The 15,184-nt window shown below is 37.7% G+C and overlaps 1 protein-coding gene across 6 annotated transcripts in view; it reads right to left on the bottom strand.

Annotated features, from left to right (window-relative positions):
• LOC143466065 (titin-like) overlaps positions 1-15,184 on the bottom strand; it is a 51,286-nt gene that overhangs the window by 8,118 nt on the left and 27,984 nt on the right. For 2 of the 6 annotated variants that reach the window (XM_076964661.1, XM_076964660.1), the window contains exons 69-120: positions 14,974-15,162; positions 14,831-14,908; positions 14,553-14,744; positions 14,376-14,453; positions 13,969-14,157; positions 13,798-13,875; positions 13,531-13,722; positions 13,314-13,391; positions 12,596-12,784; positions 12,400-12,477; positions 12,127-12,318; positions 11,842-11,919; positions 11,496-11,684; positions 11,327-11,404; positions 11,067-11,246; positions 10,766-10,843; positions 10,414-10,602; positions 10,257-10,334; positions 9,989-10,180; positions 9,719-9,796; positions 9,300-9,488; positions 9,140-9,217; positions 8,871-9,062; positions 8,648-8,725; positions 8,241-8,429; positions 8,090-8,167; positions 7,817-8,008; positions 7,492-7,569; positions 7,142-7,330; positions 6,979-7,056; positions 6,696-6,887; positions 6,475-6,552; positions 6,160-6,348; positions 5,919-6,002; positions 5,619-5,807; positions 4,748-4,825; positions 4,396-4,584; positions 4,219-4,296; positions 3,905-4,096; positions 3,651-3,728; positions 3,318-3,509; positions 3,066-3,143; positions 2,813-2,995; positions 2,659-2,736; positions 2,341-2,523; positions 2,064-2,141; positions 1,794-1,973; positions 1,563-1,640; positions 1,196-1,381; positions 846-923; positions 549-758; positions 197-356 (exon numbers count right to left, since the gene is read on the bottom strand). In XM_076964661.1, coding sequence (XP_076820776.1) covers positions 197-356; positions 549-758; positions 846-923; positions 1,196-1,381; positions 1,563-1,640; positions 1,794-1,973; positions 2,064-2,141; positions 2,341-2,523; positions 2,659-2,736; positions 2,813-2,995; positions 3,066-3,143; positions 3,318-3,509; positions 3,651-3,728; positions 3,905-4,096; positions 4,219-4,296; positions 4,396-4,584; positions 4,748-4,825; positions 5,619-5,807; positions 5,919-6,002; positions 6,160-6,348; positions 6,475-6,552; positions 6,696-6,887; positions 6,979-7,056; positions 7,142-7,330; positions 7,492-7,569; positions 7,817-8,008; positions 8,090-8,167; positions 8,241-8,429; positions 8,648-8,725; positions 8,871-9,062; positions 9,140-9,217; positions 9,300-9,488; positions 9,719-9,796; positions 9,989-10,180; positions 10,257-10,334; positions 10,414-10,602; positions 10,766-10,843; positions 11,067-11,246; positions 11,327-11,404; positions 11,496-11,684; positions 11,842-11,919; positions 12,127-12,318; positions 12,400-12,477; positions 12,596-12,784; positions 13,314-13,391; positions 13,531-13,722; positions 13,798-13,875; positions 13,969-14,157; positions 14,376-14,453; positions 14,553-14,744; positions 14,831-14,908; positions 14,974-15,162 — 7,045 coding nt within the window. The remainder of the gene's footprint in view (positions 1-196; positions 357-548; positions 759-845; positions 924-1,195; positions 1,382-1,562; positions 1,641-1,793; positions 1,974-2,063; positions 2,142-2,340; positions 2,524-2,658; positions 2,737-2,812; positions 2,996-3,065; positions 3,144-3,317; positions 3,510-3,650; positions 3,729-3,904; positions 4,097-4,218; positions 4,297-4,395; positions 4,585-4,747; positions 4,826-5,618; positions 5,808-5,918; positions 6,003-6,159; positions 6,349-6,474; positions 6,553-6,695; positions 6,888-6,978; positions 7,057-7,141; positions 7,331-7,491; positions 7,570-7,816; positions 8,009-8,089; positions 8,168-8,240; positions 8,430-8,647; positions 8,726-8,870; positions 9,063-9,139; positions 9,218-9,299; positions 9,489-9,718; positions 9,797-9,988; positions 10,181-10,256; positions 10,335-10,413; positions 10,603-10,765; positions 10,844-11,066; positions 11,247-11,326; positions 11,405-11,495; positions 11,685-11,841; positions 11,920-12,126; positions 12,319-12,399; positions 12,478-12,595; positions 12,785-13,313; positions 13,392-13,530; positions 13,723-13,797; positions 13,876-13,968; positions 14,158-14,375; positions 14,454-14,552; positions 14,745-14,830; positions 14,909-14,973; positions 15,163-15,184) is intronic. The other 4 variants (XM_076964662.1, XM_076964663.1, XM_076964664.1 and 1 more) reach the window with 4 other exon arrangements.

Genomic DNA, 15,184 nt, shown 5'->3' on the forward strand with positions numbered 1-15,184 from the left:
CCAAAACTTGATGAAATTTTAAAGAAATCTTACACATAACACAACAAGCAGTGTAATATAATTTATATCATGTTTCGCTTTTCTTTTCAAAGCACCAAAACGAAGTATAGACCATATATCACCCGTTCCTTAACCACAATTTCAACAGTGACTGCACATAGAATACGTAATTTCCGATGATGCACCATATACATACAGTACAAGTAATTCCCTGATGTTCTGATTGTTTCTTAAAACGAGTTTGTAAGAAACAGCATTTGCTATTTTCTCCCACACGGCTGTGAAGTATGTCTTTGAAATATTAAGTGCTGAGACGAGTGGAACGTCACTATGGGGGAGTTCTGGGAAGAGAGCATCTAAAGCATAATAAAATTTATTAAACATTATAATTTTATCATTTGACATTTTTTGAATGCTTATAAAAAGCGGTTTATGGGACTTTTTTGTTTTATTGTTTTTTTTTAGTTATTACTCCTACAGTACATTTCCTAAACTTCGCCAATACTTTGTAATAGTTTTATCAAAAATTTTTTAGTCGCCCATCTTACATGTCATCGCAACGACACTTTCACTTCTTGGCCCTTCTATTCCTTCGGGACTAGTCGCGGTAACTTCGAAAGTGTAATTGACGCCAGGTTCCAGATTCCTGACTGAAACTTGTGATACAGGGATTTCTCCGATCCTTGTCTCAAACTCGCTACTCAGTTTTCGAAGATTCTCTCCCAAACTGATGTAGTAGACGGTGTAAAATCCGGCTCCTGTCACGTTCATGCATTAATTAACATGACCAGTTTTTGAAACTTTTCAAGAGGATACTTTGCAATTAATCTTATTTGATGACGTACCCTTTACGTCATCCCAATTCAAATCAATCGTGTTTCTATCAGTAGACTGGGCTTCTAAGTTAGTAGGAGCTGCTGGCACTGAATATTAAAGCAAAAAACATTGTTCATTTCAAACGTAGCTATAACTATGCTTCTTATTTATAAGTAGTAAACAACGAAAAGTAACTAAAATAAACATCCACAATGTGTGTTAAAAATATGCATTTGAATTTTTAAAGATAGGAACAACTAATCTGTATCTTAATAAACATCAGCATAACACGAGCAAATTCATCTTGCAATGCGTTAATAGCAAAAGTAAGCTGATGAACAGTTAATTACGCAAATGTAATTATTGTTTTCCTGTTTACTTGTTCGTTGCACAAGTGAAGCGTTGTCAAGGCTTTTTATATTCTCCACGGTAGAAGATATCACAGTTATCGAGTATAGAGTTCCAGAGTCAAGATTGTCGATTGATACAAAGTTTTCATTGAAACTGAGGTTGACAGTGAACTTATCTTCATCGTTAATAACAATGACGTCATATGACGTAGCTCCTAAAAAGAAGCAATAACGGAGTTTTTAAACAAGTATTCCTTATGTTGTGGCATTGTGCGAAAATTTACTAACGCTAAGCAGATATTTATGAAATAAATTAAACATTATTTTCAACTTTTGTTCGCTTGAAGCGGTAAAATCAATCCAACTTCAACAAAAGAAAAACAGATAAAAATATACCAGAAGCTGCATCCCATGACAGGTGGATCAAATCGGTTTGAACAAACACAACTTGAAGATTGCTTGGGGCAAGAGGAACTGAAGTATTAAAGAATAAACTTAATCTACATATTCATGATTATTGAGAAAGTAACAGTGGTAACCACGATGCTATTCTTCTGTTAATAATTGCTTTGAATTTAAAAGATAAAACTTTGAAAGCGCAACGAGAAAGTGCTAAGATTCAAGCACCTGTTCTTTGCTGAATGGTGGCCTCTTGGCTCCTTCTTGCATCAAGCGTGATCGCAGAAACGTAACAGGTATACAAGATTCCGGGTTCGAGGCCCACCACGGCTAATTCGTTGTTTCTGATTTGTCTTTTTAAAACGTCTGACTTTTCGTCGGAAATTAGTACTTCATATGTTACAGCCCCTGAAGAAATGAATATAGTTGATTAACGATTTTTAATGCTTAATTTTACTGGAACTGCTTCGTAATTACAATATTTTTGTATAATCAAACCTTGAGATTCATCAAATAGGAAAGTAAACGACCGTGTGCTTAGGTCCTCGATTCGTAGGTTGCTTGGAGGTTGCGGAACTGAATGTAAAAAAAATCGCTCATAGTTAAACTTACAAAAGAAACAAATAAAACTACAATCTATATCCAAAACACAGACAAATTGAAAAATTTACCTAGATGAGCATAAGTGATAAAGCATTGTATTTCATTCAGACGCCTACATACTCTAACATAAGTATATTTAGTCTATTCAACTGAAAGTCAGCAAACCATGCACCTGTTTGCAGTGAGAGAACTTCACTGGATGTTTGACTTCTTCTGCCTTTCGCGTCGACAGAATAAACTGCAAGAGAATACAAGACACCAGGACGCAAATTTCTCAATGTTGTTTTTGAATCGATGACATCCAAAGAGTCTTGGCTCAGTGGTGTTCTAATCTCGATGTAATACGAGGATGCTCCTACGTGACAATAATACGCATCAGGGCAGTCGAAATCTATGCACTACTAACAAACGGTATTATATTTTTACCATTTTCTCTTGCGTTTGCAATAAAAACGACATTGTTTCGAGAGATAAATTCCTTGTCTCTTACCTTCAACAGGTTCCCAAGAGAGGGAAATGAAGTGCGTGGAAACTTCAATTGAATCAACTTGGGATGGAGGATCTATCCCTATCAAATATTTCAGATACTTAAACTTGCCCCTACTTCCATTATTGTGAGCTAAGTTGTACTGTATGTGAGGTACTTGTTGTTTCTGTTACTTCCTCGCTACCAGCACTTTTCAAGTCTTGATCAGTTACAGCGAAAACCACAAACTCATATTCCGTCCCCGGTTTTAGACCAAGAACGGCTACTTGTGGATCTGATGACGTTGTCTCCACAACTTGATTGGCATCGTTCATGTATCGAACAAGATAGGACGTTGCACCTTGCGTAAAAAAATATTTTGAGAAAGCTGATTTCTGAACTGTTTGTGGTAGTTTTGACCTAGGACTTACCGAACACGGTGGACCAAGATAGTTGGATTTCATTTGTGTATACGAAATTAACGAGGACGTTATTTGGCGCAGTAGGAACTGAAAAAAGATAGCAATTAAAAAAACGATTACCTTCTTTCACTTTGAAATCCAACTTGCAGCATGACTTACGTAAAGTAAAAGATCTAGCATGATTATAACTTTAACGAGATGCGGATTTGTAACAATGGAAAAACTCTTAACTAAAATTCATAATTCACAATTGCAACATACTTGTCTGAGCATGCAGGATATCGCTTTCTTCCTTATTTCTCCTCTCATTCGCTCCGTATGACACCACAACAAACTCATACCAAGTTCCCTCCTGCAAGTTGGAGAAAGTTGCGCGTTCTTCGGACACTCTCTCATATCCCAGGGATCCCGGAGCGCCACGTAATCGATAGAAGACGTGGTAATGGTGTGCACCTACGTAATAATGCCAGGAATGTTGCAGCAATAAAATTCAAAACGATCTACCATGAAATTAGTTTACCGATGCTCTATGCTTAGCCTGTCAACGTTGGCATCAAAAAGTTTTGTCAAAAATGGAACAAGAAATCAAGTTACCTTGAACAGATTGCCAAACTAATGTTATTGAGGTTGTGGTAACTTCGACGACCGCAAGGTGTGTTGCTACCGCCGGTCCTGCAACAATTTTTATAAATTCTGAAACGAACTGTTACATGCATACACACCATGTTGAAACATTCATGTGCACTTGAATTTCAGAATACAAATCACGCAAAGGGGTAGTAATGCATTAAAACGACGTACCACAGATTCGTCAATTAATTGGTACTTGTGTATTCTTCCAAACTTACTTGTGTATTCTGTGACTTGAGGACCCAAATCACTAATCCTGTCTTCTTCACCCACACTTCTAACTGTGAAGTTATACATTGTTCCTGGTTTCAATTCTCTCACCACCAAAGCGGTCCCTGTAGCAGTGAGGTTTCTTTGCTTAATGACATCATCGTTTTTCCACGTTACCGTTAGAATATAAGATGACGCCCCTTGCGAATAAGTAGCAAAAGGTAAGTGTTAGAGTAAAATCACAGCTTGCGATGCATTCTAACGACACTGTAGCAGTTTCAATAGTGTTGATATGAGTAGCCGCACCATTTATATCACCAACCTTTTGACGAACTCCATAACATGACGATAAGAATGTCGTCAACCTCCGTTGCTTCCAATGACACAGGTGGGAGCGGAACTACATACAGAGAAGAACATATAACATCTACATCCTACTCAAATCTAACTTATTCTTTTTCTGTAAACAAGGTGAAAAAAGTTCGGAATGTTTATTTACCAGTTTGAGCTCTGACTTCCACAGATTCCAAAAAATTAGTGGCAGATGGCGCCGCCAGTGAAATGACGTTAAATTGATACCAGGTGCCAGGATTGAGTTGAGTGATGGTGGCGAAAAGATCAAATGTCTCTAGAGACACAGTGATGTTGTCCTCAATGTTTTTGGCCACGATCCTGTAAGTTCGTGCACCTATTTTGTACACGAATGTAACGTAAGATAGTTTTCCAAATTTCAAAAAGTTACGACGTGCTTTTGGCCGAAGAGTTGCATTGATGTTTGTGCAGCGGAAACAATCTATTTGATGATTGCGAAATAGTGTATTCATCGTACAGCAACAACAATGAATGTTTACCATTAGCACCGAGCCACTCCAAAGAGGCAGTGGTTGTTGTCACAGCTGATACAGAAATCTCGGACACGGGTTCAGGGACTAAAAATTAAAACAAAAGTTTTAAAAAATAAATAATTTGTTAAATATTTTGTGTTACGTGCCCTTTTATAAATGCTTAAAAAATAAAAATGTCACAGTTTTAAAATGTTTTAGATTGCTTTTGTAAGCAATTTCAATTAGATATCGTTCAGCATACGAGTTTACGGTCGTAGCCTACACCTAAGGATAGGTAAGCAGACAAAATCAGTATAACTAACAACAAGGCACCGTACCACATGCAGCTTCATAAGCACAGGATTATTGGAAAACATTACAATTCTTTATTAATTTTCAGCAATCTCTGGCAATCAGATTACATACAGGTTTACGTCATGTTAGAATTTAAATAAATTTATACTAAAAGTGAAACAAAGTACAATAGATTGTAAAGAATTATAGTTACTAACACCTTTGCAACAAAAACATTTAAAAATGTTAATATAAAGGTACCGGTAACGTAACGATAATCATCATTCTGCGATCATTGTACTGCAGTAGCCTAAACAAGAAGTCTTATTTATAAGGTGAAATGCATTAAAGTTAACTGATTATGACAAATGCAAAAAAAGAAAAAAATGAAATTAATCCACCACATAAGTCTACACCCCACACAACAGTTAATCGTAACTTGTAATAGATTTACAAATGTACTTTGTTAGTCAGATAGTTTCAATGTTCAGTGTTCACCAATGTTAGGCAGTCATGCGGTGTTAGTCAACTGCTCCTGACACAAAAAAGAATCAAGTTGTTTTTTAATCCTCCACCACATAAAAGAAAACATCCTCATTCTCACGGGTAGTGACGTCACTTTCATGGCTCGGAACGCTTCTCTGCTTCTCGTCCCCGATTGCAACAACGCTGACCGAATAATCCGTCCCCGGTGATAAACTAAGCGCTTCGAGAGTGTTGGAAGTTGTTGGGATGATGACGTCGTCCTCAACCGATACCGTTTCACGGATTGTGACCTCATAAGACGCAGCTCCTGGATAAATGGCGTGATGGTAAATAGTGATCAGTTTGATTTTGCAAACATTTCACAAAAGTCTTACCTTTAGAACATTTACCAAATCATTTTTATCTTTGGTTATCTTACCTTTCACAGAATCCCAAGATATGGTGATAGACGTTGGTGTGACGTCATCCGAAACGATTATGACGCTAGATGGGGCAACGGGTGCTGAAAAAGCAGAAAGTTATTGACCAATCAAATTTGTGTTAAACGCAAATAAAACAGTGCAAAATTTCAAGCATGTTATATGGATGCATTGCAGATTACAAAGCTGTTTTGTGTACAAATACTATCCTTTACCGATACAGTAATATCTGCTGTTTACCTGTTTGTTTAAGTAGAGCATTGCTCGGTTTGGGGTTTTCGACAGACAGGGCTGAAAGTGAAAATACGACAAATTGGTACCAAGTCCCGGAGTTGAGAGAAGTAAATACGACCGAGGAAGATTTGCTTCGTTCAATGAAGATCTCATTTGTCTCTTGGTTAGTGGCAACGATTCTGTAACTTCCAGCACCTGTCAAAGAAAATTGACGTTTTGAAATTTTTATATCCAAAATTTTACAAACAAATTGTATTCGATAAAAAATATGTACAACAATCTAAACTCTAAAAGGCATTTGGATATTATATAAACAAATACTTTTTACTGATGGCCAAGTTAGTTCGATAAACGTCGACGAAATGGTGGCGGCCGTCGGCGTGGCAGCAGACGCAGGAACTGAATCAAGACAAGTCTCAAACTTAGTAAAGATTAACACAACAGTCGTTTGAAAACATGACACAAACTATTAGTTATATTTCACAGGTAACCTTCATAAGCTGAAGAAAAAAGGACTCAAAGCAAAATTCAGCAAAACCTACGCGTTGTTACACCAATGGTGTCACTTGGATTGCTAAGTTGCTCTTCCTCGCCCACTGCGATCACCGTTACGTTATAAGAAGTGCCGGAAGTTAGATCGTTTGCCGTAGTTGATTGCTCCATGGTTAAAACAGCTGGATGAATGATGGCGTCATCATCTACTGACGTAAGTGTGACGATATAGCGAACGGCTCCTGTGAAAGGAATCGTGTAAAAAATTAAATGTTTCAGCACATGATAGCGTTTATATTGCAAAGCGATTGACACGTTTAAGGTTTCATTTACCTGTCACAAGCCGCCACGTCACAGTGAATGATGATGTTGTTGTGTTGATCACTCTGACGTCTGCTGGAAGCGCAGGAACTGAAAAAAACGCCGCAGTAGCTTATATAATTATACAAAGAAATAAGGTATAAATTTTGGCTAAATATTTATCGCTCCAGCCTACCCGTTTGTTTACGAAGCGGTTCACTTCCTTCCGGGTTGATTTTCCCATCTTGTGAAACGGAGTTGACGATAATCTCATACCAGGTTCCTGGTGTAAGAGAAGTGAGTCTGGTCGATGCTTCTTCAATTTCTACTGCGCTAGTGTCTTCTCTTGCCAAGTTTCTCACAGTTACACGATAGAATAACGCTCCTGTGATATCAACCAAGGTTAACCCAAGTTCAACGGCCTTTTAGTTGTTAGATCATAAGAAGTGTGTTGTGAAAACGATTGCTTAAGAATCGAATCATGAACTAAAGCATGAAAAATTGAATATTACCCCAAAAAAATTCAAAACGACTAATAAATAACACCTTTTATCTTGGGCCAGGTTACAATAATGGAAGTCGTTGTAACATCACTAGCAGTGACATCAGCTGGTGTTGCAGGCACTGTAGAAGTATTAAATGTTAAAGAATACCGCAAAAATTGAGCAACGGGTTTATGATCAAGGAAAATAAGATTCATATGAAGGTCAAGCAGGCTACTTCAAATATGTGTTAATTTTATTGGCAACTTTCAAAATCAAGGTTTTAACATTAGATTGAGCAGAGTAATACGTATGTAAAGAAAGTTTGAAAACTCTGTGAAAGTGCGATAAATCTTGAAGGGGGAATGAAAAACGTATCTCGTGCTTACGTGCTATTGTGCTGATGATGTCACTTGGAACGCTACGTTGTTCTTCTTCACCAACCGCCATGACTGTGACCTCGTAAGCGGTACCAGCCAACAAATCTTTTACGGTAATTTTAACTTCCGTAGTTGCTATTGATTGTGACCCATTGACGTCAGTGTCGTTTGAAGTAATGCTGACGACATATCGATTTGCCCCTGAGTTTAATCGTATCAAATGTCAGAAGCCTCTTGTGAAATCAAGATATTAATATAGAAAAGTAGAACAGCTTGATTTACCTCTGACAGGTTGCCACATTACCACAAATGATGACGTGTTTTTTTCGCTAATTTCTACGTTGTTTGGTGAAGCAGTAACTGTCGAAATTGTAACATGTTAAGATTGTAAAATCCACATAGAAATATTAAAGTTACTTGCAACGCCATCTACCGGTTTGTTTACGAAGTGGTTCACTTCCTTCCGGGTTGATTTTCCCATCTTGTGAAACAGAGTTGACGATAATCTCATACCAGGTTCCAGGTGTAAGAGAATTAAGTCTGATGGATGCTTCTTCGCTTTCTATTGTGCTGATGTCGTCTATTGCCATGTTTCTCAGAGATACACGGTAGCTGGATGCGCCTATTTTGATGTTACACTTTGCAAACTTCAAGAAGTAGTAACTGCGTTTTATAGGAGCCAACGGCTTACGGCATAGTTCCCTTGTAGAATGTTCGCGTTCAGAGATTTGTAATTTCAAAAATAAGTTACTAAGAATTATAGTTTGAGTTTTAAAACAACTTAAACTTAAAAGGTGAAGTAGTTACTGCGCAAAAGGCAATAAATTTGCTTTTCTAAACCTTTCATCTCATGCCAATTAACGAGGATGGCAGTAGAGCTCACTTCGGCTGCGGTGACCAAAGTCGGTCTCGCGGGCACTGCAAAGAAACACGTATCGAGTAGAAATCGAATCTTTCAGGATGAGACAGAATTAAAACTTGAAAGCTTTATCATTGCTTTCGAATGGCAAAGGCAAAATACAAATACTAGCAAAAATACGTCATGGAAACGTCATAAACGCACATGTTGGTACGTGAACGGGGTCACTCGGGTCACTGGATTCTTCTTCCTCGTTCACGGTTAAAACAATGACGTCATATAATGTACCAGGACTCAAATTATTTACTCTGATAGATTTTTCTGTAGTAACAAGCGACGGTGGAGAGATGGCGTCCGAGTCTTCTGACGTAATGATTACGACATATCGATTTGCTCCTGTTAAAAAAAATTTATAAAACGAATCCATTCCGAAACGTAAATTTTATGTCACGGTAATGAAACGCTTTCCTTACCAATCACGTATTGCCACGTTACGACGAATGACGTTGTAGTTACTTCGCTAACTGCAATGTCAGTTAGCAAAGCAGAAACTGAAACAAAAAAAATTAACTTTAAACTTTGCTTGGAATCGCCGATTGTAACTTTTAGTAAACGGTTTGGCGCGCAGCCTACCGGTTTGTTTACGAAGTGGTTCACTTCCTTCCGGGTTAATTTTCCCATCTTGTGAAACGGAATTGACGATAATCTCATACCAGGTTCCTGGTGTAAGAAAAGTAAGTCTGGCTGATGCTTCTTCATTCTCTGAAGTGAACGTGCTTTCAGTTGCCAAATTTTTGGCCGTTATTAGATATTTCACCGCTCCTGGAATAAAGTATGTTATCAATTTGTATATTTACATACCTCAGCCAACAATTCAATTACCCGTAAAAAATATTCAGGAACCAGCAATAAATTTTTAACCACTGATTTAAAACAATTAGAAATATCAACAAAATAATCGTAGTTAAACTTATCAAAAAATAACAAAGTGCGTTTACAGTTTCATTTTTTCAAACAAATGACCAAAAAAAACTGGAAGGCTCACGACTAACCTTGTGCTTCGCGCCAGAGCAATGAAATAGAGGTAGTACTGGCTTCAATCACGGTGACATCAGCTGGTTTGGAAGCCACTGTAAAACCACACATTGGTATGAGTGAAAATTTTAAAACTGTGGAAAGCAGGAATGTCAAAATAAGAGGAAAACGCAAACAAGGAAATGCAAAAATTGCACCTCTATTAGGTAAAAACTAGTTCAGCAGAACTGTGTTGTCCAAACTTTGATTATTTTTAAACCAACAAATGAACGAAGATTTAAACTCACAGGTTACGACATTGATGATCTCACTTAAGCCACTGTTTTGACCTTCTTCTCCTACCGATCTCATCATGATGTCATAGGACTTTCCTTCGCTTAAACTGTCGACCGATAAAAATTCTTCTTCAGTCGTGAATATCAGTGGCATATCCACGTCAAGTTCGTCTGACGTAATGGTGACGATATACCGACGAGCTCCTGAACAATTTCATGAAATTGAAACTGTTTTACGTGCACGAAATCAAATTTTAACAATATAATAGTTTTTTCTTACCAATCACAGGATGCCACGTCATAAAAAACGATGATGTGCTGATTTCACTTATGACTATGTTTTCTGGTTCATTGGGAACTACATTGAAAACATTAAAAAAGAAAGTAATTTAATTAAACAAGAAAAGTAAACGTGTTGTTTATTACGTTATACCTACCGGTTTGTTTACGAAGCGGTTCACTTCCTTCCGGGTTGATTTTTCCATCTTGTGAAACGGAGTTGACGATAATCTCATACCAAGTTCCTGGTGTAAGAGAAGTGAGTCTGGTGGATGCTTCTTCGCTTTCTATTGTTGCTGTGTCGTTTGTTGCTAGATTTCGTGACGTCATCTGGTAGCTGACCGCACCTGAATTGAAAAGCAAATATAAAGCAAGGTAAACAAAGCTCACCTAACTTTTAATCGATAATACGTTAAATTTTCCTTAATACGGTTTATCCTTTTAGCGTGGTCCGAAACTTTAGAAGAGTTCCGCATACACAAACAAAAATAGGCATATTTTTTGTCATACCTGGTGCGTCCTGCCAAGTCAACACAATCGAAGTCGTGCTCACATTGTATGCAAAGATCTCCTGTGGTGTTGAAGCCACTGAAAACACATCAAACCAGATATATATTCTAGCACATATGCTCGGAAAAGTAACTATAGCATGCTTCGTTGAAATGGACAAATATTGTAGATATACATTGTCTCAGTTAATGCCATCTAAGAAGTACTTGATATGAAAATAATGTGAACCACATTTCTTTGTGAAATTTTACAATGAAAACTACTGCGAATGGACGATTTCAGCACAGCCTAATTCACTTACATGTAACTACCACGACAGCATAACTGGGTCTGCTGCTTTGTTGTTCTTCACCTACAGCTATAACTGTGACGTTATAGGAGGTACCAGGACTCAAACCATCAACACTGACCGATTCTTCGCCGGTTGAAGTAATGTCGTCATCATCATTTGACGTCATTCTGACCTCATACTTACGAGCACCTAACAAACACAACTTGTTCAACATTATTTTTCCAACTGTGACAATCATATTTAAAGTGGCAAATAATATCCTTGTTTACCAATTTTAGGTTGCCATGCCACAGTAAGTGACGATGTGGTAACGTCATAGATGGTGACGCATTCGGGCGCTTCGGGGACTGCAATTAAGAAAAACTTCTTTAAAGTCTTTTTTAGTTGTAGGCACAATACACAGTGACATGTTTTAATTTATTCTTGCACGCCACCTACCGGTTTGTTTACGAAGTGGTTCACTTTCTTCCGGGTTGATTTTCCCATTTTGTGAAACGGAGTTGACGATAATCTCATACCAGGTTCCTGGTGTAAGAGAAATGAGTCTGACTGATGCTTCGTCACTTTCTATCGTTGTTGTGTCGTTTGTTGCCAGATTTTTTGATGTTATCTGGTAGCTGACCGCACCTAGGACGTTAGTAGAAACTTGTAAGTAGGCAAAGTACTGTACAAGAAAACGTTTACATGCAAAACATGTTTTTCAGCGAAGCTTTTTACGATTATTATTGTTGTAAGCGATTTTGAATCTTTCTTTAAACTTTAACTCGGTTTGAGCAATAGCAACCTTTTCCTTCTGTCCAAGTTATGGAGACGTATGTTGTTCCAACTTCAAAAGCGGTAACGTCCGTCGGTCTGGAAGCCACTGCAAATTGTAAAAATGCAAGGTTCAAAAGTATGTCAATGCAATTTTAGAAGATAAATCAACAAGATATAAATATTACAATGAGTGATTACTTAACCAACGTATTTAACGATGTTTGCAAATACAAAGTGATGAATTCAAAGTCAAACTTATGATTCCATTACATCTTATTTAGGGACTGAGACTATATTTCACTAATCAACTTACAAGTAACCACAGTGATGGAATCACTCGGAATGCTGCTTTGTCCTTCTTCCCCGACGGCTATCACTGTGACGTTATATAGAATACCTGGACTCAAACCTTCAACCGTGATTGTTTGGTCCACTGTTCCAAACGGTAATGGAGACGTGATGTCATTGTCTTCTGACCTCACATGCACGAAATACCGTATTGCACCTATTCAAGAAAGTAATGTGACCCTGTTTTGTTATTTTGAAATTTTAATTTGGTGAAGTAATGATGAAAGTGATCATTTACCAATCGCCGGCTGCCACGTCACAGTGAAAGATGATGTAGTAATTTCGCTTATAGTAATTTCTGCCGGTGGTAAGGGCACTGAAATAGAAAAAATAAAACGATCAGCAATAACAATCTTAAAATTCTTAATATTATATTTTACATAAATCCCTCGCAGTTACAGACGTTACAATGAAATACACAGGGCTCCACAAACCGGTTTGTTTACGAAGTGGTTCACTTCCTTCCGGGTTAATTTTCCCATCTTGTGAAACGGAATTGACGATAATCTCATACCAGGTTCCTGGTGTAAGAGAAGTGAGTCTGGCTGACGACTCTTCACTTTCTGTTGTCGTAGTTTCATTTGTAACAATATTTCTCACCGTTATAAGATAGCTAGATGCACCTGGACGTTAAAATAAGTATTTTAGATACGAGTATGAACGAAAATTGGTGGACGTATGCAGTGTTTTTTTTAAGGTGTTTTGGGGGACCGAAACGGTCCCCCAAATTTCTCCAGCGGTTTCCCAAAATTTGGGAAATAATTCGTTTAAGCAAATATGGCTATTTTTTGGTATTTAAATGAAACACTTGCGGTCTCTTAAAACTACTTAGCGGTCACCCAAACCAAACCTTAAAAAAAAACCTGGACGTATGTTATGTCAGTAAATTGGTATTTATGAAGTTTTAAATCCACGTCTTGTTAACTTGTTACATTGTATCGCAGTAACAGATACAAATTTAAATGCAGATGTCATTTGGCTTCAAGATACATCTGGCAGAGAAATAAACTGAAGAATGTTTAAATAAAACCTGGTTTAATTACCAATATAATAAAATTTATTACGCCAAATGCATATCTACAATCTAGGCATCCTGAAGGAATTGACAAAGACGACTTAAGAAATATGTAACAGAAAGCTGAGATTTCGAACCTTTTATTTCTCTCCAACTGATAGAGATCGAGTTGGTTGTAATTTCGGTCGCGGTTTTGTCGTTGGGTCTCGCAGGTACTGCAAAAATCACAAGTCAAAGGATAAACAACTTTAAACCCGATTTAATATCATGCATGGCAAAACACGGTCAGGAAGAAAACTTTCCACTTTCTCACTAAATGTTTTACGTCACAATAGCGTAACGTGTAGCACTTACGTGTTGTTACAAGTATGATGTCACGCGGACTGCTTCTTTGCTCTTCTTCTCCTACCGCGATTACTATGACATCATAATCCGTACCGGGTAATAAACCGGTGACTGTGGTTGATGGTGTAGTGGTTGTGATCGGTTCTGCTTCGGTGACGGTAGTATCGTCTGATGTCGTCACCACAACGTATCGCCTGGCTCCTGGTGTCACATTACAACGAAAAAGAGGAGTGCTGACTTTATTCAGACAAGTTTTCTAATTTCAGATAAATTTACCAGTAACCGGTTGCCATGTCAGTGAAAATGAAGTTGTTTCTTTTTCGATAATGTTGAGGTTTCGGGGAGCGTCAGGGACTGAAATAATTAATTAGGTTAGTAAGTAATTATCTCAATCCGCCATGTCTTGCACGAAATAATTTTTACAAAGTTGCTTGCAACACAATCTACCGGTTTGTTTACGAAGTGGTTCACTTCCTTCCGGGTTGATTTTCCCATCTTGTGAAACGGAGTTGACGATAATCTCATACCAAGTTCCTGGTGTAAGAAACGTGAGTATAATGGATGCTTCTTCGCTTTCTATTGTCGTTGTGTCGTTTGTTGCTATGTTTCTGGTGGTGACCACATAGTTATATGCTCCTGGAAATGAACGAGTATTATAAAATATTTGTCTAAAATCATCCTCCAGTCTCTGCATATGTTGCTAAATACGTTCTTAAGAATTTGTACTCTTATTAATATTCAAGTATTTTCTGGCAGAATCAAAACTAAACAGTTTCAATGAAACTTTTTTGTTGAAGACAGGTTGTAATCAAGTGTTGATAACCATAAAATTATACACAAAAAAATTTATCGACCTTTTAGTTTAGGCCACTCCACAAAAATAGAACTTGGGGTCACTTCTGTTGGGGTTACATTGGTTGGTCTAGCTGGTACTGTAAAAACATTAGGTAAGAGCAAATCATTTCTGGTAAAGTCAGGAAAAATTTCCTTCATTATTACTTCAGTCGAGCAGATTTTTGTGTTATACTCACATGTCGTCACAGTGATGATGTCACTCGGAATGCTGCTTTGGTTTGCTTCACCCACTGTCGTAACGGTGACGTTGTAAGTTGTACCGGGTGATATATTTTTTATAACATTCGTTGGTTGAGTGCTCTCTATTGTTTGTAGTTCGGTGACGTCAACATCATTTGATGTAATGATGACGACATAACGGCTGGCACCTGTCAAAAATAATAACTTTACAGTAAACCGTGATCTAGGTGAAGACTCTGAACAATTGAAATAAAGCATTATAACAATTTCTTACCAATGACAGGTTGCCACGTCACCACAAATGACGTAGTTTGTCTTTCGCTGATGTTGATTTCCTTTGTGGCCTCAGGTACTACAGTGACCAAAAAATTTCATAATGACAGAAAAGTAGTCTTAAAAAATAATTGTCTCTCTTACCGGTTTGTATACGAAGTGGTTCACTTCCTTCCGTGTTGATTTTCCCATCTTGTGAAACAGAGTTGACAATAATCTCGTACCAGGTTCCTGGTGTAAGAGAATTGAGTCTGATGGACGCTTCTTCGCTTTCTATGGTTGTTGTGTCGTTTGTTGCCAAATCTCTTGATGTAATGCGATAGCCCTTTGTTCCTAATATCAAACGGTTCATGGC

Source organism: Clavelina lepadiformis, chromosome 7 (genome assembly GCF_947623445.1).
Source record: "Clavelina lepadiformis chromosome 7, kaClaLepa1.1, whole genome shotgun sequence".
Lineage (NCBI taxonomy): Eukaryota > Metazoa > Chordata > Ascidiacea > Aplousobranchia > Clavelinidae > Clavelina > Clavelina lepadiformis.